At 36.0% G+C, this 27736-nt stretch overlaps 2 protein-coding genes across 2 annotated transcripts in view; both read right to left on the bottom strand.

The window, feature by feature from the left end:
- Window positions 1–27736, bottom strand: part of TAX1BP1 (Tax1 binding protein 1) — an 89214-nt gene that overhangs the window by 42167 nt on the left and 19311 nt on the right. Inside the window, exons 3-5 of the mRNA XM_017881470.1 lie at window positions 27250–27352; window positions 18132–18319; window positions 14339–14497 (exon numbers count right to left, since the gene is read on the bottom strand). Of these exons, the coding sequence (XP_017736959.1) occupies window positions 14339–14497; window positions 18132–18319; window positions 27250–27352 (450 nt within the window). The remainder of the gene's footprint in view (window positions 1–14338; window positions 14498–18131; window positions 18320–27249; window positions 27353–27736) is intronic.
- On the bottom strand, window positions 2–767 carry LOC108535456 (peptidyl-prolyl cis-trans isomerase A). The gene has a single exon (XM_017881469.1). The coding sequence runs from the start codon at window positions 702–704 to the stop codon at window positions 207–209; it is 498 nt and encodes a 165-aa protein (XP_017736958.1). The 5' UTR covers window positions 705–767; the 3' UTR covers window positions 2–206.

Here is a 27736-nt window from a genome sequence, read left to right as displayed (position 1 = left end):
TTGTTATTTAGTTTTTATTTCATAATCATAAACTTAACTCTGCAATCCAGCTAGGCATGGGAGAGAACAAGGAAAACATGGAACCCAAAGGGAACTGCAGCGAGAGCACAAAGATTCTAGGATACTGCGAGCAAATGGGGTGGAGGGGTGCTCTCCTGAGCTACAGAAGGAATGGTCTGGTGGTTAAGATAAAACACAAGTCAAACTTATTCGAGTTGTCCACAGTCAGCAATGGTGATCTTCTTGCTGGTCTTGCCATTCCTGGACCCAAAGCGCTCCATGGCCTCCACAATATTCATGCCTTCTTTCACTTTGCCAAAGACCACATGCTTGCCATCCAACCACTCAGTCTTGGCAGTGCAGATGAAAAACTGGGAACCATTTGTGTTGGGTCCAGCATTTGCCATGGACAAGATGCCAGGACCTGTATGCTTTAGGATGAAGTTCTCATCTTCAAATTTCTCCCCATAGATGGACTTGCCACCAGTGCCATTATGGCGTGTGAAGTCACCACCCTGACACATAAACCCTGGAATAATTCTGTGAAAGCAGGAACCCTTATAACCAAATCCTTTCTCTCCAGTGCTCAGAGCACGAAAATTTTCTGCTGTCTTTGGAACCTTGTCTGCAAACAGCTCGAAGGAGACGCGGCCCAAGGGCTCGCCGTCGACGGCAATGTCGAAGAACACGGTAGGGTTGACCATGGCTAGTACTACAAGAATTTCCTCGGCGGCAGCGTCTGCAAAGCCTAAAACACAATTTTTCTAAAACACTTTTGGTCACCATTTGTAAATGATGCCAAAAGCACATCATAATTCTAATACTAAAACAAAGAAAACCTCCATCAGATAATTAAGCCTGCTAAATTGTATACCAATAAGAAAACAATCATAAAAATTGGGGCAAAGGGAGATAAAGAGATGTGAGTACTTCAGATTCATGCAGGGACTTTCACTCCTAAACTGAAAAATCATTGTTTCCAAGAGCCACTACTACCAATTCCCATAAGTCATAACTCTCACATATGAATAACCAGATAAAAAGATTATGAATCATTCATCTAGGTGGCTAAACACATTTTAAAAGTATTTAAAATAACAGAGCACATCTATTCTCATGTTAAAAAATAAAATTCTGATTATAAACAAAAGCATATGAAGAAACCAGATATATTATCACTAACAATTATCTAGAAAAAAGGAATGGTATTCTAGATTCACACACATACAGAGTAAAATTTAGTAAACTAGCAACTGAACACTTTAAATAGCAAATTATTGACAAAACAACTGTTTATGAAAATTGCTAGTCACATTATAAATCAAATCTCACTCATTTTACTTAATCTGGCTTTTCTCAAACACCCTACTTTTGAAATCAACTAAAATACCAAGTTATGATGACAGCTACACAGACTATAAATGCATCTTCTCTGGTTTCTGGAAATCCACCAGACAAAAATAACAATATTTGGCCAGGTGTGGCAGCTCACATCTGTAATCCCAGAACTTTGGGGGGCCTAGGTGGGTGGATCACCTGAGGTCAGTAGTTCAAGACCTGCCTGGCCAACATGGTGAAACCCCATTTCTACTCAAAATACAAAACAAAAACAAAAACAAGAAAAGTAGCTAGTCGTGGTGGTGTGTGCCTGTAGTTCCAGCTACTCAAGAGGCTGAGGCAGGAGAATTGCTTGAACACAGGAGGCAGAAGTTGCAATGAGCCTAGATCACGCACTCCAGCCTGGGCGACAGAGCAAGACCCCATCTCAAAACAAAATAAAATTAAAAAAGAAAAGAAAACAAAACTTTTAAAATCGAAAAAAGCTGATGGAATTTGGATACAAAGAAAGAGTATTTTGCACAGCTGTACATGTTTGCGTTTTGAGCTAAGAGTTATTTCAAAAGAATCAAAAGTTTTAAAATAAAGTTAGAGAGTGAAAAGTTACAGTAAGCTAAGGTTAATTTATTTTTGGAGAAAAAATTTTTTTATAAACTTAGTGTAGTCTGGCCAGGTGCAGTGGCTCATGTCTGTAATCCCAGCTTTGGGAGGCCGAGGCGGGCAGATCACCTGAGGTCAGGAGTACGAGACCAGCCTAACCAACATGGTAAAACCCTGTCTCTACTAAAAACATAAAAATCAGCCAGGTGTGGTGGCGTGCACCTGTAATCCCAGTTACTCGGGAGGCTGAGGCATGAGAATCACCTGAACCCTGAAGCCAGAGGTTGCAGTGAGCCGAGATCACACCACTGCACTCACTGTACTCCAGCCTGGGCAACAGAGCAAGACTCCATCTCAAAAATAATAATAATAATTAATTAATTTAGTGTAGTCTAAGTATACAATGTTTATAAAATCTACAGTAGTGTACAGCAATGCCCTGGGCCTTCACGTTCACTCACTACTCACTCGGTGAATAACCTAGAGCACTGCCAGTCCTGCAAGTTCCATTTGTGGTAAATGCCCTAAACAGGTATAACAAATTTTACATTTTATACAATATTTTACTGTACCTTTCCTTTTCTAAGATGTCTAGATATGTTTAGATGCACAAATATTTACCATGTGTTACAACTGCCTACAGTATTCAGTACACTAACATGCCCTACAGGTTTGTACCCTAGGAGCAATAGGTTATACCATATAGCCTAGGTGTGTAGTAGGCTATACTATCTAGGTTTGTGTAAGTACACTCTATAATGTTTGCACAAAGAGGAAATCACCTAACGACCCATTTCTCAGAACATATCCCCATTGTTAAGTGATGCATTACTATAGTAAAAAATGTAATGAGGGCTACCTTCAATTCACTGAAAATCTGCTATGAACAAATGCACTTAAATTCAACTTTTATAGAAAATAACAGATCCAAGCATTATTTTGTGGTTGGAGTGGAGAGGAGGGGAAGAGAGACAGGCTACAAATATACTAGTGTCTAAATAATTTCCTGAATATGAATTTATTCCACAGACTACTGATTTTTTTTTTTGAACATTAGATTTCATATACATTTTAAAGAGTTAGGGAATAAGTACAAAATTTAAGGTAGTATAACTTAAATTACCTTTTAATTAGATTGAATGGGAACTACTCAATGATGTAGTCTTATGAAATAAACTATAAAAATGCTTCATTTTATAGTTATGTACTTATCAATACAAAAATTATGGATTTAAAAGTATATAAATATATTGTGGAAATAATACATTATGAATTTCTTAAAACTTACTTTGTAGAGCAGGTACAATATTAAAGTAACTGGCTTGAAAGAAATATATTGCTATGTATACATAAGTCATAATCATCACCCCACGTATTAAAATTAAGCCTTTTGTATCTTTTCTTGATGACAATCGGCAAAAACAAACAAAAACAAATTCAATTAGATCATAAATTCAAAATTGGTTTTTGGCAATTCCATGTATTAGATAGTAAACGCCTTAAACTGCTTCTGTCCAAAATCAGGTACCTAATGCTATGGTAACAATAACAGCTATCTTGAGAGCTACTGTGTAGGAAATTCTATGTGCTTTATGCATAATACATTCTCATTTGATGAGCACATGGCCTAAGAATTAGGAACAACTATGATGCTTGTTCACATGAGAGAAGTGAGCCACAGAGAAGTTAGGTAGTTTATCAAAGGTTACACAGCTAGTAAATGGAAGAACTGAGAATGATTTCAACTTTCCAATATTCTTAAAAAGTTTTCTAAAATAATAACTGAAAATTTTAATAAATGAGGTATTGAAATTTTGGTAATTTGATTTTTATCTACTCTTGATATGACCTTTCTTAACAGTGGTACTAATAAACAGATTAAGCTATAAGATACTCTTCAAAGATAATTTCCAGATCTCATTCATAAACTGCTAAATTCAAAGACTACTACATTGGTGTTGTGTTGTGGCAGAGACTGCTGGTACTACATTGGTGTTGTGTGTTGTGGCAGGGACTGCTGGTTGTCTGCCAAAGCATGATCTCCTTTCAACCACAGTAATTACATATCACTGCCCAACTACACTTTATTCCCAGCTTCTCTTGTAATGCATTATAGTTATCTAAATTGTCATCAGTTAAATATCAATGAAATTATATATATTACTTCCACCTCTAGAACTTACATTATTGATCATGCCTTGTCTAAGATCTCTTTCCCCTTTTCAGCCAGCTGAAACCAGGATATGCCAGTGACTAAGTTTCTATCATGAAGACATAAATTCTCTAGAAATCTAAGGGTGGGCAGTGGAATGATATAAAAGGTAACAAGGCCCCTGAATAATCATGTAAAGCCAATCCACGCTCCCTTCCCCAGACTTCAATGACTTATGACATAGACTGTTACATTAACAACAACAACAAACACTTTACACTGTTGGATTTCTTTGTCTTCACTCTAATTCATTATTTATCCCTGACTAGTATTCAAATCAAGTAACCCATCTGATACACTGCCATTAAGACAAAAAATTAAATTGGCTATGTAATAAAGTATAAGATATGCACCACTGATCATACCCAAATTCAACTACTATTGCAAATTACTTTAAATATCTGATTCTTGAAGAGAAAATGTAGCAACTAAAAGCCAAAAATAAGGAAATTACAAAGATAGTTCAAACATTGCTATGATACTGAGTATACTTAATCTAAAAACAGCCAATTTGAAGGGCAACAAATACATATGATAGAGGATCTCAAAACAGTAAAGCACTTGTCAGAAAAATATTTGCCTCAAAAATCAAAAATGTAGATATGAGCCAAGCACACTGGTGCACACCTGTAGTCCCAGCTACTTGAGAGGCTGGGGTGAGAGGATGGCTGGAGTCCAGGAGTTTGAGGCCAGCTGGGAAACATAGTGAGGCCTTGTCTCTATATTTTAAAAAAATTTTTTGGCCGGGCGCGGTGGCTCAAGCCAGCACTTTGGGAGGCCGAGACAGGTGGATCACGAGGTCAGGAGTTCGAGACCATCCTGGCTAACACGGTGAAACCCCGTCTCTACAAAAAAATACAAAAGCTAGCCGGGCGAGGTGGCTGGTGCCTGTAGTCCCAGCTACTCGGGAGGCTGAGGCAGGAGAATGGCGTAAACCTGGGAGGCGGAGCTTGCAGTGAGCTGAGATCCGGCCACTGCACTCCAGCCTGGGCGACAGAGCGAGACTCCGTCTCCAAAAAAAAGAAATTTTTTTACATCAAGATACAGAATATTATTAAGCAATAAAAAGAAACAAAGTACTGATCTATGGATGAACCTCAAAATCATTATGCAAATGCAAAAAAAAAAAAGGCAAATATAGAGACACAGAAAGTAGACTCATGGTTACCTAGGGATGGAGACAAAGGTATGTAAGGAGTGACTGTTAACGGACTCAAGGTTTCTTTGGGGGATGATAAAAACCATCCTAAAATTAAATTGTGGTGATGGTGGCACGATTCTGTAAATATACAAAAAAACATCCAATTGTATGCTTTTTTTTTGAGACGAAGTCTTCTGTCACCAGGCTAGAGTGCAGTGGCACGATCTCAGCTTACTGCAACCTCCACTTCCCAGGTTCAAGCAATTCTCCTGCCTCAGCCTCTCAAGTAGCTGGGACTACTGTGCCACCACACCCACCTAATTTTTGTATTTTTAGTAGAGACAGGTTTCACCATGTTGGCCAGGATGCTCTCGATCTCTTGACCTCGTGATCCGCCCACCTCAGCCTCCCAAAGTGCTGGGATTACAGGCGTGAGCCACCGCACCTGGCAAACTGTACATATTTTTAAAAAATCAAGATAATTGACGTTAATATAGGTTGGCTTTTGGATGCTTGCTTTCTTTTATATCTGCAACTGAGTAATCCTGGGTACAATCTTACAGAACCTATCTATATTCTTGAGTCCAATAAAAAGCATATTAAATAAAAGTCCATGTTTGTTTAAGTAATATAAAGTACAAGCAGCTACTCAAGAGTGTGACTAGGGGAACAGTACTAGACCACCGACAGTTACCAGGCTATATCAAGACAAGACACTTATAAAAAATATAAATCAACTATATCACTAACCACACTGTTGGGTTCACCTAATAGCTTTCCACAGCAATACTTTCTCAATGAAGGAAGTAATGCATTTACATACATTGCAGTGTACATTTTTCATTCCAACACAGACCAGTAGCAAAGTTTCTGAACCAGCTACTTTGAGTACCATGGAAAAGAAAACTAAGAACAGAAGGCCAAATACGTGTAGAAAAACCATACAGGCTTTTAAACCTGGGTACCTAGAATACCAGATAATTCAAATCATTTGAGAAAGAACATCTTGGTTCCTCTAAATAAACATTTCTCCTGATAGCAACTCTAAAACACACAAATAGACCCAACTAAAATAGTGCCAAGATAGAGTAACAAGAACTGAATGAACTCTACCACCTGAAAACTAAAAAAACTGAATGAAGAACAGCTCTCAAGCCACTGGACATCAGGATAAAAGGTTAGTGATCCCCAAAAGAAAAGAAACAACACAGGTCACCTCTATAACTGCTCTAACTTATTACTGTCTAGAGTGACTTTCAAGGCCACAGGGCAAAGAGGGCAAACTCAGGCAGAATCCAGTGGTCTCCCTGAGTTACGGGGAGAAACTGAGAGTCTAGGAAAGCTAAGGAGAATAGAGTTTTCAGGACAGAGTACCAGAGAAGGATCATGTAGAAAAAGAACTCAAGAGATCTGCAAGGAGTCCCCCTCAAGTCTTGAGCTGATTACTGAACAGCATATGCATGTGAGGAAATTAACCCAGGCTGGAGAAAAAAATTACCTAAAAAGGACTACAGGGAACAGTGCCTGGAACTCAAAAAGGGCCAGGAATAGTGGTTATTCCTACCAGCTAGAATGGAAAAACTCATAATTCATGGGAGAGCTATTACAGTATAGTCTTTTCTCAGTAGTGGGGAGAGAGTCACCCCAGTCTAAAATGCTGCTCTGGTACCACCAAGCAAAGCGTGAAAACAAGGCTCAAAAGGATCAAACTGTTGACAAGTAATTAAACCACATCTCAGAACAAACCTCAAGAATATTTTTAGGAATATAAAAAATATCCCAACACCCAGCAAGGTATAATTCACAATATATGACATCCAATCAAAAATTACTAGGCACGCAGAGAGGCAGAAAAATATAACCCATAATGAGTAGAAAAGCCAATCAATCAAGACTGATACAGAAATGAGCCAGATTAAGTTAATGAATAGACATTTAAACATGTGTATTCCATATGTTCAAGAAGCTAGAAGAAAATTGAACACAGTATACACAGAAACATGAAAGACATGGAAAAGACTCAAATCAAACTTCCAGGAATGAAAATGACAATGTCTGAAATAAAAAATATATATACACTGGATAGGACTAATGGCAGATTAAATATTGCAAAGAAAAGATTAGTGAACTTGGAGACATACAAAATTTAACTATTTAAAGTGAAACAGAGAGAAAAGAGACCAAAAAAAAAAGGCACGAGTGGAAAAAAAAAAAGCACGAGTGAGCTCTGAAACAACTTTAAGCAACAAAACATATGTGTACTCAAGTCCCTGAAGAACAGGAAAGACAGAAAAAACAGCTGAAAAAATAATGGCGTAAAATTTTCAAAATTTAATGAAAACCCTAAGTATACAGATACAAAAAGGTCACTGAACCCCAAGCATGAAAAATAAAGAAAATAAAGAGGACGCAACATAATCAACTGCTTAAATTCAATGATAAAGAGTAAATCCTAAAAATAGTGAGGGAAAAAACACATTAAATACAGAGGAAGAAAAATACCAACGACATTGAATTAATTTCTCATCAAAACAATAAATGTGAGAAGAACCACATTTTAAAAGACTCAAATACAAAACTATCTATCTAGAATTCTATACACAACAAAATCTCTTTTAAAACTAAAGGTAAAATAAGACTTTTCTTAACATAACATGCAAAAGTTGAACAAATTCATCAACAGAAGACCTGCACTACAAAAGTGTTAAAGAAAGTCCTTTCAGGCAAAAGGAAAATTATACCAGACAGAAACCTTTATCTAGGCATTTTACCAGGTTGGTTCTTTATAAGAATCCTCAAAATTACTTACAATACACTGAAGAATACTTTAGTACTCCAAAAGATGCCACTACCATTTTGAAGGGAAAATGGTTAATTCAATTTCCTAAATGTTAATGTACATTATTAGAATTTCAAATTCGAAATATTAAAANAGTGGTAAAAGTTTAAAATGTAACTGGGATCAAGCAGAGTGATAAAAATTACTGGAGGCAAATAAATACAGATCTGGTGGTGGTGGTGGTGGTTTTTTGAGACGGAGTCTTGCTATATTGCTAGGCAGGAGTGCAGTGGTGCGATCTCAGCTCACTGCAACCCCTGCCTCCCCTGTTCAAGTGATTCTCCTGCCTCAGCCTCCCGAGTAGCTGGGACTACAGGCGTCCGCCACCGCGCCCGGCTAGTTTTTTGTATTTTTTAGTAGAGACGGGGTTTCACCGTGTTAGCCAGGATGGTCTCGATCTCCTGACCTCGTGATCCGCCTGTCTCGGCCTCCCAAAGTGCTGGGATTACAGGCTTGAGCCACCGCGCCCGGCTACCATGGTAAATTTATCAGTAAGCGCTTAACCAGATAAGCAAACAGCTGGGAGAGAGAGAAAGACAGACAGACGAACAGACAGACTGAGAGAGACACTAAGAGATTTGATCTTGTGTAATGGTAGAAACTGGAACTAGTTTGTGTAAGGCAGGCAATCAAGAAAGACATTTATAAAGTGGGAAAAGCAAGAACAAAATAGGATCCACAATCACCAGCTGAAGCCCACCAGAATGGACTGAAAACTGAAGTCCATGTTGGTTTTTATTCTGACCCTGATAGTCTCAAGGTGTCTTGAGCATGCTGGGGTCCTTCCTGACAGACCTAACCCAGGAGATGGAGAAACTGAAAGAGGATTCCACAGAAGGTAGGGCAATTGCAGCCTGGCTACTATTACCTCATACCAACAAGGTGAGCCAGGAGAGAAGCCACAACTTGTATAAGCTACAAAAATGGCTGCTGCTTCACTTCTGCCTCATCTCATGCAAGAATCTCTCCTGTGGCTCATTCTAAACAAATTACAGAGAAGGCAACTCTGGAAAATAAGTTCAGCCTAGCAAAGCTGACATATTACAAAGCTCCCACCATAAAATTCCATTTATCAAAAAGAACTCCATTTGACTTAAGTTCTCGCAACTCAAAATTCTAAACTTTAAACTTTTAATGCATATGATCCTTCAATTGTATTATCAATGAGTTTCATCTAACCATACCATTATGTGTCCTAGAATATTCTGATAAGAAAAATTTCTTCTATAAATGAGAAAACCATTTCAATGACTAACATCCACAAAGACATTACATTACTGTACTAAAACTATATGCTAATTTTTTCCCACAATTTATCCTTTCTGAAACGGTGATGTATCTTACAATCAATGGCATGTCTTAGTTTACTTGGATTATTTCTTCCTGGAAGTAATAACGTATTACCATGGCTTCTCAGGCTCAATGAAGCAAGATAATAAAGGCTTCCCAAAATCTTTACAGGAACTATTGATTTTCTATTAAAATTATAATCAGGACAATCTTAGATAAATGTAAATCAAATTCCATAAAATGTGAAACATAATTTAAAACGTATGAAACTATTTTTTTCAGGTTTTCAATCAAAACATGGTAAGTAAATGGGCAATGTGGCACAGTTATGTGATCGCTAGAGGGAGACAAATGACTGCTGAGTTTTAGTAATACAAAATCTTTCATTTGTTAGCTGTTACAAACTGGTATTTTCGTCCCTTTAAATGCCAGAATACCCACAATATTTGTAAAATGATAAAGTGCAAAATAGTGCTCTTTTTAAAACTTCTTAAAAGAACTGGAAGGCCACAGAAAACACTAAAGATGCATAAAAGAAAACACTGTAAATAGCTTACATATAGTAAACCAGGACTGTCCAAGAATGATAGTTTTTATGTTTTTTTAATCCTTTTCAAGACCATAAAATCCCATATCTAAAGTAAAATGTCACCTTCAGATCCTTCTTTTGACTACAATAAAAACTGGTCAGAATGCCACAAGCCCCAAAACTCATTGTTACCTATTTATTCCACAAACACTTGATGAATAAAGATACATACCACACTTGCGTCTGTTAATATAAGCCATTGTAATATAGCAACAAAAACATCTATCTTGGTTTTTCAGGTTCTCAACTCTGCCACTTGTTAACTAGATGAGTTATCCATGAGGAAGCCTGAACTCAGAAAAACTAAGTGACCACCTTTTGAAAGCAATTTCAATGAGAATAAAAAGGAAAACTCCATGTGATGACAAGTTATTCTTTGGAGTATATGCTGTCACTCTACAACAATGCGAAATATGTTTACATTTTAGAGAAGAAAAAGCCAAAAAGATAAAGATAGCTGAAGAGGTCCACACTAGCCAGAGAAGAGATCTTGCACATTGTCTCACTCCTATACCTATGATACTTCCCAAATACCTGGTGATGTCTCCTACCCAGCTTGTGAAACTTAAGAATCAAAACAGTATGAGTACATTTAACAGTTTGTAACAGCCTCCATTACGTCGTTTTGGCAATATTACTTTAATATTCTCAAATATAATATAGTTCCAAAATGTCTTGAAGTACATTATATCCATTTTGTTATTCAAGTTGAAAATACAATTATATGAAAAAATTCATACTTTAGGCTCCAAAAAATTATAAACTAAACTAACTGAAAACTTAATAGGGGCACAGCTCTTTTAGTCCTGTTTGAAAACAAGATTCAAAATCATTGGTTCTCTGAGCCTCAATTTTAAATCTTTCAATTTCCAATATGTATCTAGCACTCCAAAATACAAACGAGAACACAATGAAACATACAAACTGCTAATTTTCACAGAAGTCTTTGATAAATGTAAAGATGGGGTTTTTAAAAAATACTCATCAGTACAACAGATTATTCGGCAATAAAAGGAATGAATTAATAATATATATTACAACATGGATGAACCTTGAAAACATTACGCTAAGTGAAATAAGCCAGTCACAAAGGCCACATATTACATAATTCCATTCATGTTAAATGTCCAAAATACACAAATCCATAGATACAGAAATTTCAATTAGTGGGTGTCAATTAATTCACTGAGTTAAAGAACTGTAATTATCAGAATTTCATTTAGTTTTAATTATTAGAGCACTTTAGAGTGATAAAAGTCAATGTGATAAAAGATGAAAAATTTTATTAATAAACAATTACAGACATTTAATTCACTTTTATTTTTTGTCAAGTATGGAATGGGTAATAAGCTAGTCATATTATTTTATAAAAGAATCGAAATGCAATAAATTTCTATTATGAAGAAAATGAAGGTCTCTGCTTATTACATGGAGTATCCATTATAAAACTTTAAATAAAATTATAGATGATACATCAGAACAATCTTTCAGATATTCAACAGTTTATATACTCAGTACCTCAAACAGAAGACCTCTAGAACTACTATAGGATTCACACCATGGAACAGATTTAAAACAAATGCCAAGAAATGTCACAGATTTTATAAGCCATCCAACCAAACCAGTTTGAAAGTCTGGAGCTGTAGCAGCCCAGCAGGAGACTAATTTTGGAATATGAAGCAAATTCATAAAAAAATAAAAAATAAAAAATAAATTAAACTAAAAGTCCGTTGATAGTAACAAAGAGGAACAAAGAGGAACTTTGGGCAAACACGTTTTATCCCCAGAAAATAAACAATTGTCACCACATATGTTTTATAACTTAGAGTGTTTTTTTGGTTACAGTACATATGCATCATACTTTTAGAATCTGAGGGAAATGCTATGAATTTCCACTCCTGTCGGATGACACTTTATATTTTAGTCCTTCCTTGATGATTCTCTGGTTCATATTATGAAAAATAGTAAAATAATAATAGCTACTTACATTTAGAGAGAACCTCCCATGCATCAAGTACCATTCCAGGTACTTTTATCAACCTTTTCTATAATATGGAGCATCATTTAAAAAAATCACTTTCACGCGGGGCGCGGTGGCTCAAGCCTGTAATCCCAGCACTTTGGGAGGCCGAGACGGGCGGATCACGAGGTCAGGAGATTGAGACCATCCTGGCTAACATGGTGAAACCCCATCTCTACTAAAAAATACAAAAAACTAGCCGGGCGAGGTGGCGGGCGCCTGTAGTCCCAGCTACCTGGAAGGCTGAGGCAGGAGAATGGCGTAAACCCGGGAGGTGGAGCTTGCAGTGAGCTGAGATCCGGCCACTGCACTCCAGCCTGGGCGACAGAGCCAGACTCCGTCTCAAAAAAAAAAAAATCACTTTCAAGTGCCTCCCAGAGAATATGCCCCAATGCAAGAATGGCAGCAGAGAAGTAGTCTCCTCCAAGATTAGTGAGTGTCATCAAGATTTAAGAGTTGCCATAAAAACTTCTGCTGAAGACCTCTTCTGAGCACCAAGGCCACAATCTCCTACAAGTTTTGCTTCATTAATCCCCTGACCTCAGTCTACCACTTTAGTCTTGTCTGTAGTCCTTAACCCCTTTATCACCTGGAAAGGACAGAGAATGTGAGACTGTTTAAATCTCAGCTAATACTCAAATGAACCACAGAAATGGCCTGATGTGCGTATATATATGTAATTTCACATAAATGAAGGTCTATCATTCTGCCATTCCTATTCGCACAATCATCCATTCTTTTCTTGGATTTCAAAGTAATCAGAGTGAAAACCCCAAAGGCCACATTTCAGGATATTCTTGATCTCATGGGCTTAGGACATGGTGAAATGGGCCTTTTTCATGAGTTATCTATCTCACCTTGATCCCTCTGGCTTGTAATACAGTGGAAAAAAAAAAAAAGATTGACATTACACTTTGGAAAACTGCCAAATCCAGGTATAAATCATGAGAAAAATATGTAAAGAATGGAGAAAAAAAAAAAGAAAAAAAAATAAAAAAAAAAAAGGAAAAAAAAAAAAAAAAAAAAAAAAAAAAAATTAGCTGAATGTCCTAATAGTCATGGAGGGCACATATTATGAGATTTCACTAGATTTGAATATTTGGTATACCTGCTTGAAAGGTTCAAAAGAAAAAAGTAGTTCCTTAACCAAATGGAAAATCCTACTCCTTTAGTCCTACAGTCTGCTGCAGGACACTAAAAGTAAAACTGGGAAATACTTGCATATTTTTAACTAAAAAGACTAACGACAGAAAAGACAGAAGTGAAGACTTCATAGACATTTATAAGGAGATTTGTAAATGTACATAGTACTTGACATTATGTTTACCCTCTAACTGAAAAGAGCAATCCTCAAAGAAATAGAACAAAGCAAGGAAAATCTTTTCAGAATTTAAGACTTACTTGTATAATATCTCTGCTCAGGTATGCAATATATAACCACTCCACTGGAGTATAAAAATGTTTGAGCATCACAGGACTAATAGTTCATTTAGCAATTATTAAGCAATTGCTGGAGGCCTTGTTGAACAGAAGGATAACAGAACAGACCCCATCCTCAGGAAACAACAGCTCAATATTGTCAATGGGCATAAGTATATCCCACCAGCTCTACTATAAGTGAGACTGTAATATATATGATCACAGTCTGTATAAGTTTCATCAGAACAAATTGCTTTTCTTGTGAAAATATTAAATAATTCAATGACTAGATAACTGTTTTTTCACTGTTTTTGGCTTCTTACAAGTCTATTTCTATTACTAATGAAGCCACAATGTTTTCTGCTTGCATTGTACCTGTCTCTCTTTTTCTTAGCTCAAGAAATTCTGCCAATTTTAACTAGTTTGTTTCTTAGGATAATATAACATTTCTCCCATTAAAAATTTCAAAATTTTGTCTAATACTACATCTTATTTCACCAAATTACACTTTTTTGAAAAGTAATTTTAATTTATGTATTCTATTTTTCCTTTATTCAGTGCTTATCATTTCTAATTGTATTTCTAAACAAGAACAAAAAATTTATCAAGTATTCTACAATTAGATGTAAAACATCTGGAAATAGTTGTCAGGGACTACCTCTACAAGCCTGGTACCAAAAGTCTAAAAGTATTTTAACCATCTTACAAACATAAAAGCAGCTGTGGCAGAAGGTTAATAGGAACTGACCTGTTCTTATATAAATGTCTATCTAAAAGGCTACTTTTCTCAATACCTGGTTTTTGCTTACTTAATTGGTTCAGCTCTTTAAAAAGGTGGGTTTCAGGCAATATGCTATCAACTTCAGTCAGTTACACAAGACACAACTAACCTTTTGTTCCGCTTGCAGTTGGTCACATCTTTCCTTCTCATGGTTAAGTTCTCTTTCCATTCTCCCAACTTGTTCTCGAAGTTGTGCTGTTTCTTTTTCCAGAACGGCAATTAACTTTAACAGTTCTTCTTTTTCTTTCATGGTTTTCTCAATTTTCAACTATAAAGCAAAAAACTCAAATTAAATAGTTTTTTGCTTAATCCTAAAATATGTTATTACAAATTTAGTTTTCCATTTCCAAAAAAAATAGTGAAGACATTCACAGAAAGAACTTTTACATTCTACCTACTTTATATCAATCAGCATTTTTTAGCCTTCAGTTAGAAAAATTCATCAATCATAAAATTAAACCTTCTTTTGGTTGAGCAAAGAAGAAAATATTAAAAGAAGATATAAAATGAGAGAACTGTATTATGAAGTTGGCTGCTAATCATTTTTGAGATCAAAACTAAAAAAAAAGGCATATTAATTTTTCCGTTAATTACAGGGCTTTCTGATCCACAGTAATAATCAGATACTCCAAGAGGAAAAGTTGTACCTCTTCTGGAATGCAAACCTATAAGAAATCTTTGAATCTATCACAAATTAAATGGTATATAAGGCCTTCATCTATGGAATTACTATTGAAAGTGCTGATTCTTTAAGACATCAAGAAATTTATAGTTTCTATATATAAAATGGCCTCTACTTGGCTAAATTAAAACACTCTTCATGAGTAAAAATACAAATTTTAGGACAAACATGCAGACTGTAACAATATATTAACAATATACCTGATTCTTACAGGAACAGCCAATAGTTCAGGAAAATATGAACTTCAATATTCTAAAATATTACTAAATTAATGGTCATAAGATAGTAAAACAAAGTTAATATTTCTCTTACAGGAAGAATGAAGACTCAGAGGGAAGACTTAACAAAGGTGGTATTATACATTTAACTGGTAAAATGTTTTTCCTCCATACACCCTAAATTGGTTTTCCAGGGTCATGGAATTATGAAATCAAACTGATTAAATTCTAAAATGGCTCTTATCAAAGTTGAATAGCTGCAAACTTTCTGAATGACTCTTCTATCTGTTTCAACAAATCAAACCAAAAAGCCAGGAAAAGTTTATTTATTCAATCATTGAATTTCTTTTATATCTTATCTATTTTTTAAAAATGATTTGAAGTGGATTGCAATAAATGGCATTCAATAAAGACAACAGAAAATTAGAACCAGGCAAGTATATTACCCACAAAGGTTAATATCATTATTAATTTGGCATTAAATCTGGCTCAAAACTATCTGGCAGCTTAAAAATAAAGATATATCTTGACAAAGCACAACACAGACTTTATAAAAGAATCACCTTTTCCAGTGATTTATTTAATTCACATATACTTTCTCGAGTTCACTAAAGCTTAAGTAGACATTTTAGAAGAATTCAAATTAGATAAGAACATATATGTCTCATTTCTTGCCTCAATTTTGTATTTTGAAATATGTTAAGAATACAAAACAGTTAAAATTTTACAATGATCATCCAAACATCCATCACCTAAATTCACTAATTATTAATATCTTGCCATGTTTATTTTATTTCTCTTTATATACTTAAGCTTATGTATCCTTTTTTCTTCTAAGCCGTTTGAAATGAAATTGCAGACACTTCACTCCCAAATACTTCAGAGCAAGCATCACCTAATAAGGACAGTGGCTTTAAACCACCACTATTATTACAGCTAAGAATATTAAGAATAATTTTATATTCTCCAATAGGCCACAGTCAAATATCCCTCACTATCCCCCCAATTTTTTTCTAAATCTAGGATATAATCAAGGTCCACACATGGCAAAATTATGTCTCATTAATCACTTTTAATGTCAACAGGGCCCCAGATAATGTCTCACATTTGTACTAATTTTGTGCAGTTTTAGATAAAATAAAAACTTTAATGAACGTGGGGATTTTAAAGACTCATCAAAATATTGGTTAAAAAAATTTAATCTTAGAAATATTTACTTAAGAAACAGCAATTTTCGTTTTCCTTATAAAGTACCCTTTGCAAAGTAGGAAGGAGTGAAACAGAATGTGGTATGTCTCAATCTACTTGAAGAAAAAGTACAAGATAGATGTGAATGCCAAAATGCCCATCACTTTTCTGTTGGAGGCCCTGAAATGAGGGTGGTCTAATAAGTATTCAAAAAGCTACAGTATAAATACTAACTGCATTCTTAAGATCTGGGCTTGTTTCAGCATCTTTGACTGGCATTCAAATACAAAGCTAAAAACCTTGATCATCAAGGCAGTTGCACCACAAAATGTTTTAGTCACCCTATAAAAGTTACATTTCTTTAAGATAAGAGAGGAATTTCTGGAAAGGGGAAGGAAAGATATGAAAGAATTCACAATAAAAAATGATTGGTTCCTCCTAACCTAGTTTGACTGTCTAATAAAAGTATTATATCTGTAACCTCTTGTCTTTTTGCTCCAGTCTCAGTTCTTTGAGGTAAATAAAAGTAAAATCAAAGGCATTCAATATTTACATGTTAAAAAAATCTATCCAACTATAAAGAAAAAGCAATGGCTGCAATAGAAGAAATATGAATATAAATTAGCCAAAATGTATAATGAACCAATTTGAGAAGCTATTTTCTTATTATTATAATGGAGAGCACTATATATAATTAATCACAATAACTCAAATATAGCACTGTAATTTTTTAGGTATAGGATAAAGATACTGAAAAATGTGATCTTAAAATGAGAAAAGAATGTCACTCTATTTTCTCTGTCAATGACTACTAAAAATTAATACATAAGGCATTATTAGACCATCTACATAGTAAATTTATATTGAAGCCATTATCATGACTCCATATTATATTTACAAAACAGTAAATAGTAAATAGCTTTTAAATTTTCTTTTAAATTATGGTTAATCTAGGCTTATCCATTTCATCAGAAATACAACAACAGGAATCATTCTAAAAATGTTCAATCTAAATTAAGAGACTGGGAAGCTCTCCTGCCTCACTGCCACACTTTAGAAAGAGAATGCTCATGGTAGTGAAACCAAGTTCACATCCTTACAGTTAGATTTACTGATTTATACCATTATCCCAAGCAGCTTCATCCCCAAACTGGTAACATTCTACAATGAAATGATTACTCCACCACAAAAAGTTAGGCAAAGGAACGTAAGGAAAGCTTTAGACCTTAACTCTCCCAATCGGTACTTACTGCACTATCTACTATGCACAAAATAAGGACAGGCCCTAGGGACAGTCCCTGCCACAGTGGAACCAACAGCATAATTATGGCCGAAAGATTTTTTAAGCATTTCAAAAAGACACTCTAAATTTATTATTTTAGTTAAAAAGCATTGGAATTTTTTTTTTTTTTTTTTTGAGACGGAGTCTCGCTCTGTCACCCAGGCTCGAGTGCAGCTGCGTGATCTCGGCTCACTGCAACCTCCGCCTCCCGGGTTCAGGCCATTACCCTGCCTCAGCTTCCCGAGTAGCTGGAATACAGGCGCCCGCCACAACGCCTGGCTAATTTTTTGCATTTTTAGTAGAGACAAAGTTTCATCATGTTAGCCCAGATGGTCTCGATCTCCTGACATCGTGATCCTCCCACCTCGGCCTCCCAGAGTGCTGGGATTACAGGCGTGAGCCACTGCGTCAAGTTAAAGCATTCGATCTTTGTGGCAACTCTCACGTAACCTTAAAGTTCTTAAAATGCCAACCAACATGAGCTCTGTTCTTAAAGTTATCAGTGAATCACTATCTCACTGTGAACACCAACCTCAAGAAGGCCTGCTTTTGTGGTCACCACTAACATGTCAGAATTTCCTTCATCTTCCATAGTAAGCAGCTCTTCAACTGGAGAAGAAGCTCGAAACTGGAAAGGTGTACTTGCTCCACGAATTTCACCCTTATGGGTAACATAACAGAACTGATAAAATTCTCCATCATCATTTGGAAGGTAATATCCTAAGAGGAAGTTAACAAACAAAATTATTAAACTTCCTATTATAAAATTCATGTTATTTCAATTTAACAATACTTGCCGTACCTCATTCCACACACTGTTCTTGGCACGTATCTAGGATATGTCCTTCCTCCTTTCACAAATTATCAAAACTAGACTCTTCCTTCCTCCTCAAAGTTAAAACTTTTCTTCTCTTAGGTTTAAGCTTATATTCCCAGAATATCCTTTCCCCTTGTATCTTTTAGGGCAAAACCCACTCATCTGGGAGAAGCAAGTATATACTTTAAAATGGGAAACAGGCTGGAGGAGGAGCAAGCGAAGAACCAATATAAAAATCGACTGAGGACTGGGAGTGGGGATGGGAATATGTCATGTAAAGAAATCTTCCCTCCAATTTGACATTCATTACATGTAAATGAGAGATATTAACTAAAGGAATATGCTGCACATGTGAACTATATGAAGGCAGAAAAGAAGATGAGGTCTGCTAGTGTAGTATGGTAAAAATAAGCTTTAGAACACAGTGCAGTGGCTCATGCCTATAATCCCAGCACTTTGGGAGGCCAAAGTGGACAGATCGCTTGAGCCAGGAGTTCGAGACCAGCCTGGCCAACATGGTGAAACCCTGTCACTACAAAAAAATACAAAAATTTGCCAGGTGTGGTGGCATGTGCCTGTAGTCCCAGCTGCTAGGGAGGCTGAAGTGAGAGGATCGCTTGAGCCCAGGAGGTCAAGACTGCAATGACCCATGATGGTGCCACTGAACTCAAGCCTGGGTGACAAAGTGAGACTCTGTCTCAAAAAAAAAAGCTTTAGAACCCCACAGCTCTATTCAGAATTCTAGCTCTACCACTATTATTTACTTAACCTCCCTGAGCTATAGGCTCTTAATCTGTTTAAAAAAAAAAAAAACTAGGGGTGGTGGCTCATGCCTGTAATCCCAGCACTTTGGGAAGCTGAGGCAGGTGGATCACCTGAGGTTGGGAGTTTGAGACCAGCCTGACCAACATGGAGAAATCCCGACTCTACTAAAAATACAAAATTAGCCAGGGGTGGTGGCACATGCCTATAATTCTAGTTACTCCGGTGACTGAGGTAGGAGAATCGCTTGAACCTGGGAGGTGGAGGTTGCAGTGAGCCAAGATCGCACCTCTGCACTCTAGCCTGGGCAACAAGAGCAAAATTCCATCTCAAAAAAAAAATTAAAGAAAAAAAAAGGCCATCTGTCTCAGAGATCCAAAATTTTAACAAATAGATAATATATTTATAGTATCTAAAATAATGTGTTCAATATTTGCCCCCTTCTTTCCTCAATTTGTTATCCCATTTTAAATTTTGCTGGATTATTGTAACTTAAAATTAATCTTTGCCTCCCCCCCAAAGCTCACACAGTACTTTTTATATTAAAAAAATAAACATCTCCTATTGCTTCTCAGCCTTTTTGGCTAAGATCAAGCGTAAAAACTACATACCTCCACAGTAAATCTAACATTACTAGTTACTATGTACATGCCTTACAACTACATCAAACCTCTAAAACACCATAGATACCACACACACACATTGAGGGCACATATATGTGTACATATTTGTGCATATACATATTAAAAAATTCAGAATTCCCCACAATGACTTGTAAAAAGAAAACATTCAACAATTGTGAAACGAATAAACAAAGATAAATATCTTACCTTATTAATATCTACCCCAAAAGCTATAATCACTATGCCTGCTGTTCTTTCATGCCTTGAAATTTTCAGCCTCAGTTATTATACCTACTTTGCCTGATTTCACTCTTTAAAAAACAACTGGCTTTTCTCCTTAGAAACAGAGAGGACAGGCTGGGCACGGTGGCTCACGCCTGTAATCCCAGCACTTTGGGAGGCCTGGGCAAGCGGATCACGAGGTCAGGAGATCCAGACCATCCGGGCTAACACAGTGAAACTCCGTCTCTACTAAAAATGCAAAAAAAATTAGCTGGACGTTGTGGTGGGTGCCTGTAGTCCCAGCTACTCAGGAGGCTGAGGCAGGAGAATGGCATGAACACGGGAGGCAGAGGTTGCAGTGAGCCGAGATTGCGCCACTGCACTTGAGCCTGGGAGACACAGTGAGACTCCATATCAAAAAAAAACAAAAAAGAAACAGAGAGGAGAGGCAGTCAATATATAACGTAAGATAAATTCTTGTGGCGCTTTAAAGCGAAGTAGCAGTCCACAAAAAGAAATTAGGAGGGGTGGAGCATGTCAAAAAAAGTACAGGAGCCCACTTGAAAAGCTCCAATGGCTAAAGCTGAAACAATTAAGTAACAAAAACAAATACGGTATTAGACTTTATTTCACAAAAGAAATTAATGATTCCACGGAGAAGAAGACAATTCTTTCTAACATAATGATCAACTAATAAATACACAAGTAATGAACTTCATTAGACAAACACCACAATAATCGTAGGCAAGATGCACGGAGGGATACTAAAATTAGTGGCTGAAAATATGAGGAGAAACAAGATATTTCCACAGTCTCAAAGTAGCTCCCTTTTAACATGCATTAATTACAAGGGAAAAAATAATAACTTTATTTACAGTGGAGAAACCCAGAAGACACAATCTTAAGCAATCAAGATTATAACCAGTAATGAGATACATGGACATCACATACTCCCTGATAAAAGGTACTGAGAAAGGTACAGTACTATTTCTATGGCATTCTTCCCAAAAATGCATAACTTCAATCTAATGATGAGAAAACAATGAGCAAAACCAGGATGAGAGACAAGCTACTACCAAAACAAACAACAACAACACAAAATGCTAACAGTACTTTACAAGAAAGTAAAGGTTATGAAAGATAAGGAGAAACCAAGGAGACTAAGACAACATGACAATTAAATGCAAAGAGGGATTAGGGACTGGATCTAAGAACAGAAAAAGAACAGTAATGGAAGCACTGGTGAAATCTGAGTAAGGCTTGTACTTTAGTCAATAGTACTATACCACTATTAAACTACTGTTTTCTTAAATAAATGTACCATGGTCATGCAAGATGCTCACATGAGAGGAAGCTGGGCAAAGGGCATACAGAAATTCTGTGTACTACTTTTGCAAGTTTTCTTTACATCTAAAATTACTTCAAAATACAAAGTTTAAATAAGCAAATATCATAGACATGTATCTGGCAATATACATTGTTAAAGTTTTTAAAAATCCACCCTCCTAATCTCTATAAAAAACTTACTAATTCATACCAACTTCCAAATAGCCACTAGGCTTACTTAAAAGCTTAACTAGAAAACAAATATGCAGCATAATTAATCAGCTCTGGCATCAAGACATTAGAAACGCTACAAACTAGGTATTCAAGGTCTGACTCTTTTTTTTTTTTGAGACGGAGTCTCGCTCTGTCACCAGCTGAAGTGCAGTGGCCTGATCTCGGCTCACCCCAACCTCCACCTCCCTGCTTCAAGCAATTCCCCTAACTCAGCCTCCCGAGTAGCTGGAATTAACAGGCGCACGCCACGACGACTGGCTAATTCTTTTGTATTTTTAGTGGAGACAGAGTTTCACAACGTTGGCAAGACTGGTCTCAAATTCCTGTCCTCGGGTAATCCACCCATCTCGGCCTCCCAAAGTGCTGGGATTACAGGCGTGATCCACCGCGCCCGGCCTCAAGGTCTGATTCTTTAAAAAACAAAAACTTCACTAAAATAAACTGCTAAAAAATATGGTTCAAAACCATTTGAGATAGACCTAATTATTCAGAGCTGCAATTTAAAGCTGCCCGGAAAACTGTTGTCAGGTAGATACTGAAAATAAAATGGGAAAAGTAAAACAAAATTTTCGAGTCGAATTTTACAGACTGTGCCTTTAGTGTTCAACAAGATTATAATAAATACATATGGGTTCATTTAGAAAAACAATGACGTTTAGGTACTGCTAGATGTTTCGGGTTTTGCATTCCAGGATTCTCATGACTCATCCACAAAATGAGCAAAGTGATTTGCATTATGCTTGAAAGCCCTTCTATAACTCTAATATTTGATGACTAAGCTTTTCTTGACTTCCTTACACAACAAAAAAGTTCTAGGCAGGCAGATGCTTTTATTTCTGAATTTCAAAACTCAAAAATGAACTGTTGAATTTTCAGAAACTTGTAAAACATATTGCATTTATGCTTAGTGCCCATGAATTTTGGAGACAGGGTCTCACTCTGTCGCCCAGTCTGGAGTGAAGTGGTACAATCTCGGCTCACCGCAACCCCAGCCTCCTGGGCTCAAGTGATCCTCCCCACCTCAGCCTCTCAAGTAGCTGGGACTACACGTGCATACCACCATGCCTGGCTAATTTTGGGGATATTTTTTGTAGAGATGAGGTTTCACCAAGTTGCCCAGGCTGGTCTCAAATTCCTGGGCTCATGCAATCCATCCTCCTTGGCCTCATAAAATGCTAACATTACAAGCGTGAGCCACATCTGGCCCAAAAATCTTTTTGAAGTATTAACAGAAATAAACTGGATGCTTTTCTCTCTCTCTTTTAACCACTTTTAAACTTATTCTAAATCCCTAATAAACAAATGCAATAGTCACTATAACACATTAAATAACTTTTTTTGCAACAGATGGAGTCTCGCTATGTTGCCCACACTGGTCTCCAACTCCCGGTCACAAGCCATCCGCCTGCCTCAACCTCCCAAATAGCTGAGATTACAGGTGTGAGTCACCACTGAAAAAATAAGTTAACCTGGCAGTTAACCTGGCAGTTAACTTATTTTTTAAGAGGAAACCAATCACAATAAAATGATTAAAATAAAACAACAGCCGTTAGGAAAGAAGTTTTAAATGTAACAAAACTGGTTCCAATACACACCTAAATTTTATTATCTAAAAAAAGCTATTAAAAGATAAACTACATATATAATTTATAACATTTCCTTATCCAAAAACATCTATGAGGACCTAAATCAATGCCCATATTACACAAGTTTTATCCTCTGCATATTGGTTTCCTGGCACAGAACATAAGGAAATATCTTTATATATGCAAGCTCCATGCACTCACAGTGCCAATTAATGTTTAGACCAAACATATGCAAAATTCAGAATAAAGTGAAAAAAAGTTTTTAAACAACAGACCACCAAAATCCAAAACATCAAATGCTGCTGAAATGTGGAGCAACAGGAATTCTCATCATTCATTGCAGGGAGGAATGCAAAATGGTACAAGCCACTTTGGAAGACAGTTTCGCAGTTTCCTACAAAACTGAACCTATCATACAATTAATTAATTACATTCCCTGGTATTTACTCAATGAAATGAAAACTGATATACACACAAAAACTTGCACAAGAGTGTTTATTGTAGCTTTATTAGTAAGTGCCAAACGTGGATGCAACCAAGATCTCCTTCAATAGATTAATAAACTATGATACATCCATTCAATAGAATATTAATCAGTAATAAATGAGCTATTCAAACCACTAAAAGACATGAGGGAATTTAAACCACGTATTACTAAGTAAAAGAAGCCAATCTGAAAAGACTACATATCATATGATTCCAACTCTATGACATTTTACGGCAAACTGTGGGGACAGTAAAACATCACTGGTTGCCAGGGTTTTACCAGGAGGGAAAGAGAGATGAGTTGGTGGGACACAGGAGACTTTTAGGGGAGTGAAGTTATTGTTCTTTACGATACTGCAACAGTAGGTATATGTCTTCATACATTCATCAAAATCAACAGAATTTACATCACACAGTGAACCCTGATGTAAACTATGAACTCAGACAATAATAGTGTATTAATATTGGTCCATCAATTGTAACAAATGGAGCACACAAGATGTTAAAATTAAGGAAAGCAGGGAAGGGTAGTGTAAGGGATTGCAAGAGAACTACTTTTCATTCAATTTTTTCTGTAAACCTAAAACTGCTCCAAAAAAGTATATTAATTTTTTTAATTAAACCATCTGAAGCTGATTAATCTGAGCCTAGTTATTTTAGAAGGCTGCTCTGCACATGTCACCAAAATCCAGTCAGATATTGCCTGATAAAAAACAGGACATTTTAACTTAGATAAGACCGTATCAATTAGATAATGTTAACAATTATTTGCTAAAAACTGTCTGCCATGCCACTGGTTCCCAAACTTCAACATAACAGAATCACCTGTTGATCTTTCCAAAATTCTAAAACCTAGGCCATACCACAGACCAATTAAATCACAACATCTGGAGGTGGGACATAAATTTCTCTATGCCTTAAAGCACTCCAGTGATTCCAAATTACAGTTAAGTGTGGAAATCACTATACCAAAGCTATGTGCATGGGCTCCAAGTTATGCTGCCCTTAAAACAGGCTGATGCTCTCTCTTAGCAACTATAACAAAAACTAAAACTCAAGGGAGGGATCACTATAAAAATTTTTGGCCAGGCGCAGTGGCTCACGCCTCTAATCCCAGCACTTTGGGAGGCCAAGGTGGGCGGATCACAAGGTCAGGAGATCGAGACCACCCTGGCTAACACAGTGAAACCCTATCTCTACTAAAAATACAAAAAAAAATTAGCCGGGCGTGGTGGCAGGCACCTGTAGTCCCAGCTACTTAGGAGGCTGAGGCAGGAGAATGGCGTGAACCTGGGAGGCAGAGCTTGCAGTGAGCTGAAATCACGCCACTGCACTCCAGCCTGGGCAACAGAGAAAGACTCTGTTTCAAAAAAATAAAAATAAAAAAAAGAAATCGGTAATACTAGAAATGTTTATCCCAAATTCAAACTGTTTTTTGGTTCCTTTCTGAAGCAAGCATTTGCATACTAACAAAGTATTTTCATTAAATAAATATTTTAGTATAGTTTGGTTTTTTAGAGGTTTTCTTTTAGTTTGTTAAAACAAATTTAATTTTAACATTCTGAAGATGGTAAACCAGATCAGATAAGGGAGAAATGATTTGAGGTTTCATTTTAAAGATTTAGGGCCAGCCATGGTGGCTCACACCTGTAAACCCAGCACTTTGGGAGGCCGAGGCAGGTGGATCACCTGAGGTCAGGAGTTTGAGACCAGCCTGGCCAACATGGCAAAACCCCATCTGCATTAAAAATACAAAAATTAGCCAACCGTGGTGGTGAGCACCTGTAGTTCCAGCTACTCAGGAGGCTGAGCCACAAGAATCGCTTGAACCCAGCAGGCGGAGATTGCAGTGAGCTGAGATTACACCATTGCACTCCAGCCTGGGTGACACAGTGTGACTCCGGCTCAAACAAAAAAGATTTACACGATTTTTAAATTGCATTAAAATATGTGAAAATGTGTGAGACAATAAACTTTATTTTAAATCATTCATCTCATAATCCCGAGCATTTTTTTTAAAGTAATGATTCATAAAATGTAAACTTCTGTTAACATAAGAACATTCTTAATAGAGCCCATTGCTTAAACACATGAGAAACCCAGAGGAAAAAGTCTTAATTATTAATAGCCAGTCCCAGGGAAGAGCAATAAAGTCCTAGAATTTTTTTTTAAACACAAAGGCAAATAAAGTTCTCAATAGCAAAGAGGCAGTTTTAGAGAATGTTCAACGTGGGGTCAAAGGATAAAGAAAATTCAGGTCATCCATCAACTTTAATGGTAAAACATTATATTTTATTTTACTAACATTTAACTAAAATTTTAGCATGTACTTTGATTATCAGTATTTGTGATTTTTGTCACCAACAGGAATTACTTATATGTTAATACCACATTACAATTGTTACAGGTATCTCAATGTTATCTTACTTGGAAATCATGGCAGTGATTAAATCTGCCAATAAAATACATCTTGTTACACAGATTTTGAAGCACATGTATTAATATATCAAAAATCTGTTACTGTGATATTTTAATTATTCCAATATAATTGGTTTTCTTTGCAATTTTGTCTTATTTTATATTCATTAAAATATTATTCTGAGACAGAGTCCACAAACTTCAGCAGACCAAAAGAAATCTATGACATTCACAAGAGTAAGAATTCACTTTAATACAACCCTAAAGTCAGTAAAATTATAATACAAAATTACTCTGCAGTAAATTCTTTGATAGATGTCTGAGTAAGTGTTATTTTTTTTTTCAAGTTTTAAGTTGTGGTAAAAAACATAAAATTTACTATCTCAAGCATTTTAAAGTGTATAGTTCAATGTTAAGCACATTAATATTGTTGTGCAACCAACATTATCTCCAAAATTCATCTTTCAAAACTGAAACTCTCTACCCCCATTAAACAATAACTCCCCATTCCTCCCTTGAGGGAACCTGAACGCCCTGCGGACCACCATTCTACTTTCTGCATCTATCCCTACTCTAAGTACCTCATATAGTGGAATTATACAGTATTTTTCTTTTTGTGATTGGCTTATTTGACTTATAACATCCTCAGTGTTCATCCATATTGTAGCATATGTCAGAATTACCTGAATAAGAGTATCTTTAAAATTTTGTAAATTATGCCAAGCTAACACAAAAATGAATTTTATATTACTTTATATTCATTTTATAATAAAGGAACTTACACATGACAGAATTCAAATAACTATAAGTTCTGTTAATCATTTTTGTGGTTTTCAACTGGACTATTTCCTCACCTCTTTCTTGTTACATTATTCTAATATCTGTTATCACTATTGTATTGTTTTCTCACTTGAAAACAATCCCCAAAATTAATATCTAAAAGAAACCCACTCTTCAGTGAAAGTTAAGACAACAACCAATAACTTTTAAATGTCTACATAAAATATCATGTGGCCTACACTAGACAGTTACATTCTTAGGGCTTTTGCTAAGACACAAATTAATTCAACTTTGGTACCCTGGACATACCTGAACAAATCATTACAATGGAGTACAACATCTTTAACGGCAATAAGACATCTAGTTTCATCGAGTCCTGCAGTTTTCAGTCCTTACCTTGGAATGCTAGTACACAATTGACTGTTGATCCTTCCACATAATGTTCAGGCATAGGGGACCATAAAAACGTGTAATAATCACGAGCAGTACTCCATCCAACCTAAAGGGAAATAACAAAAAAGGCAGATTTATAAGCAAATAGTTTAATATTAGGCTCATACAGCATTTTTTAAATTGTATTTTACAGTTAAAATATATATTTAATATGTTTACAAATCATGAGTATTTTAACAAGCATGTCAAATTATTTTAAATTAAAGCACAGCCTAATGCTATAAAAATCTACATAAATTGAATAGAATTTCTACTGTATTAAAAAGGAATTTGCTTCCAATTTCTCAAGGATAATCTATCCACATGATCAAATATAAAAACTTGTTTTGATTAAAATTTAATTTCACTAAACACAGTGAGTTTTTAAATACTTGTTATTTATTTTTTATTGACCACAGAGTATTATTTTCTTTTCTTTTTTTTTTTTTTT

The sequence above is a fragment of the Rhinopithecus bieti genome, unplaced genomic scaffold (assembly GCF_001698545.2).
Source record: "Rhinopithecus bieti isolate Rb0 unplaced genomic scaffold, ASM169854v2 scaffold_13014, whole genome shotgun sequence".
Classification (NCBI taxonomy): domain Eukaryota; kingdom Metazoa; phylum Chordata; class Mammalia; order Primates; family Cercopithecidae; genus Rhinopithecus; species Rhinopithecus bieti.
This window is presented reverse-complemented; position numbering and strand designations above follow the sequence as displayed.

Bases quoted from the DNA above. Each gene is read 5' to 3' on its own strand.
- LOC108535456 (XM_017881469.1), bottom strand. From the start codon at position 704: ATGGTCAACCCTACCGTGTTCTTCGACATTGCCGTCGACGGCGAGCCC.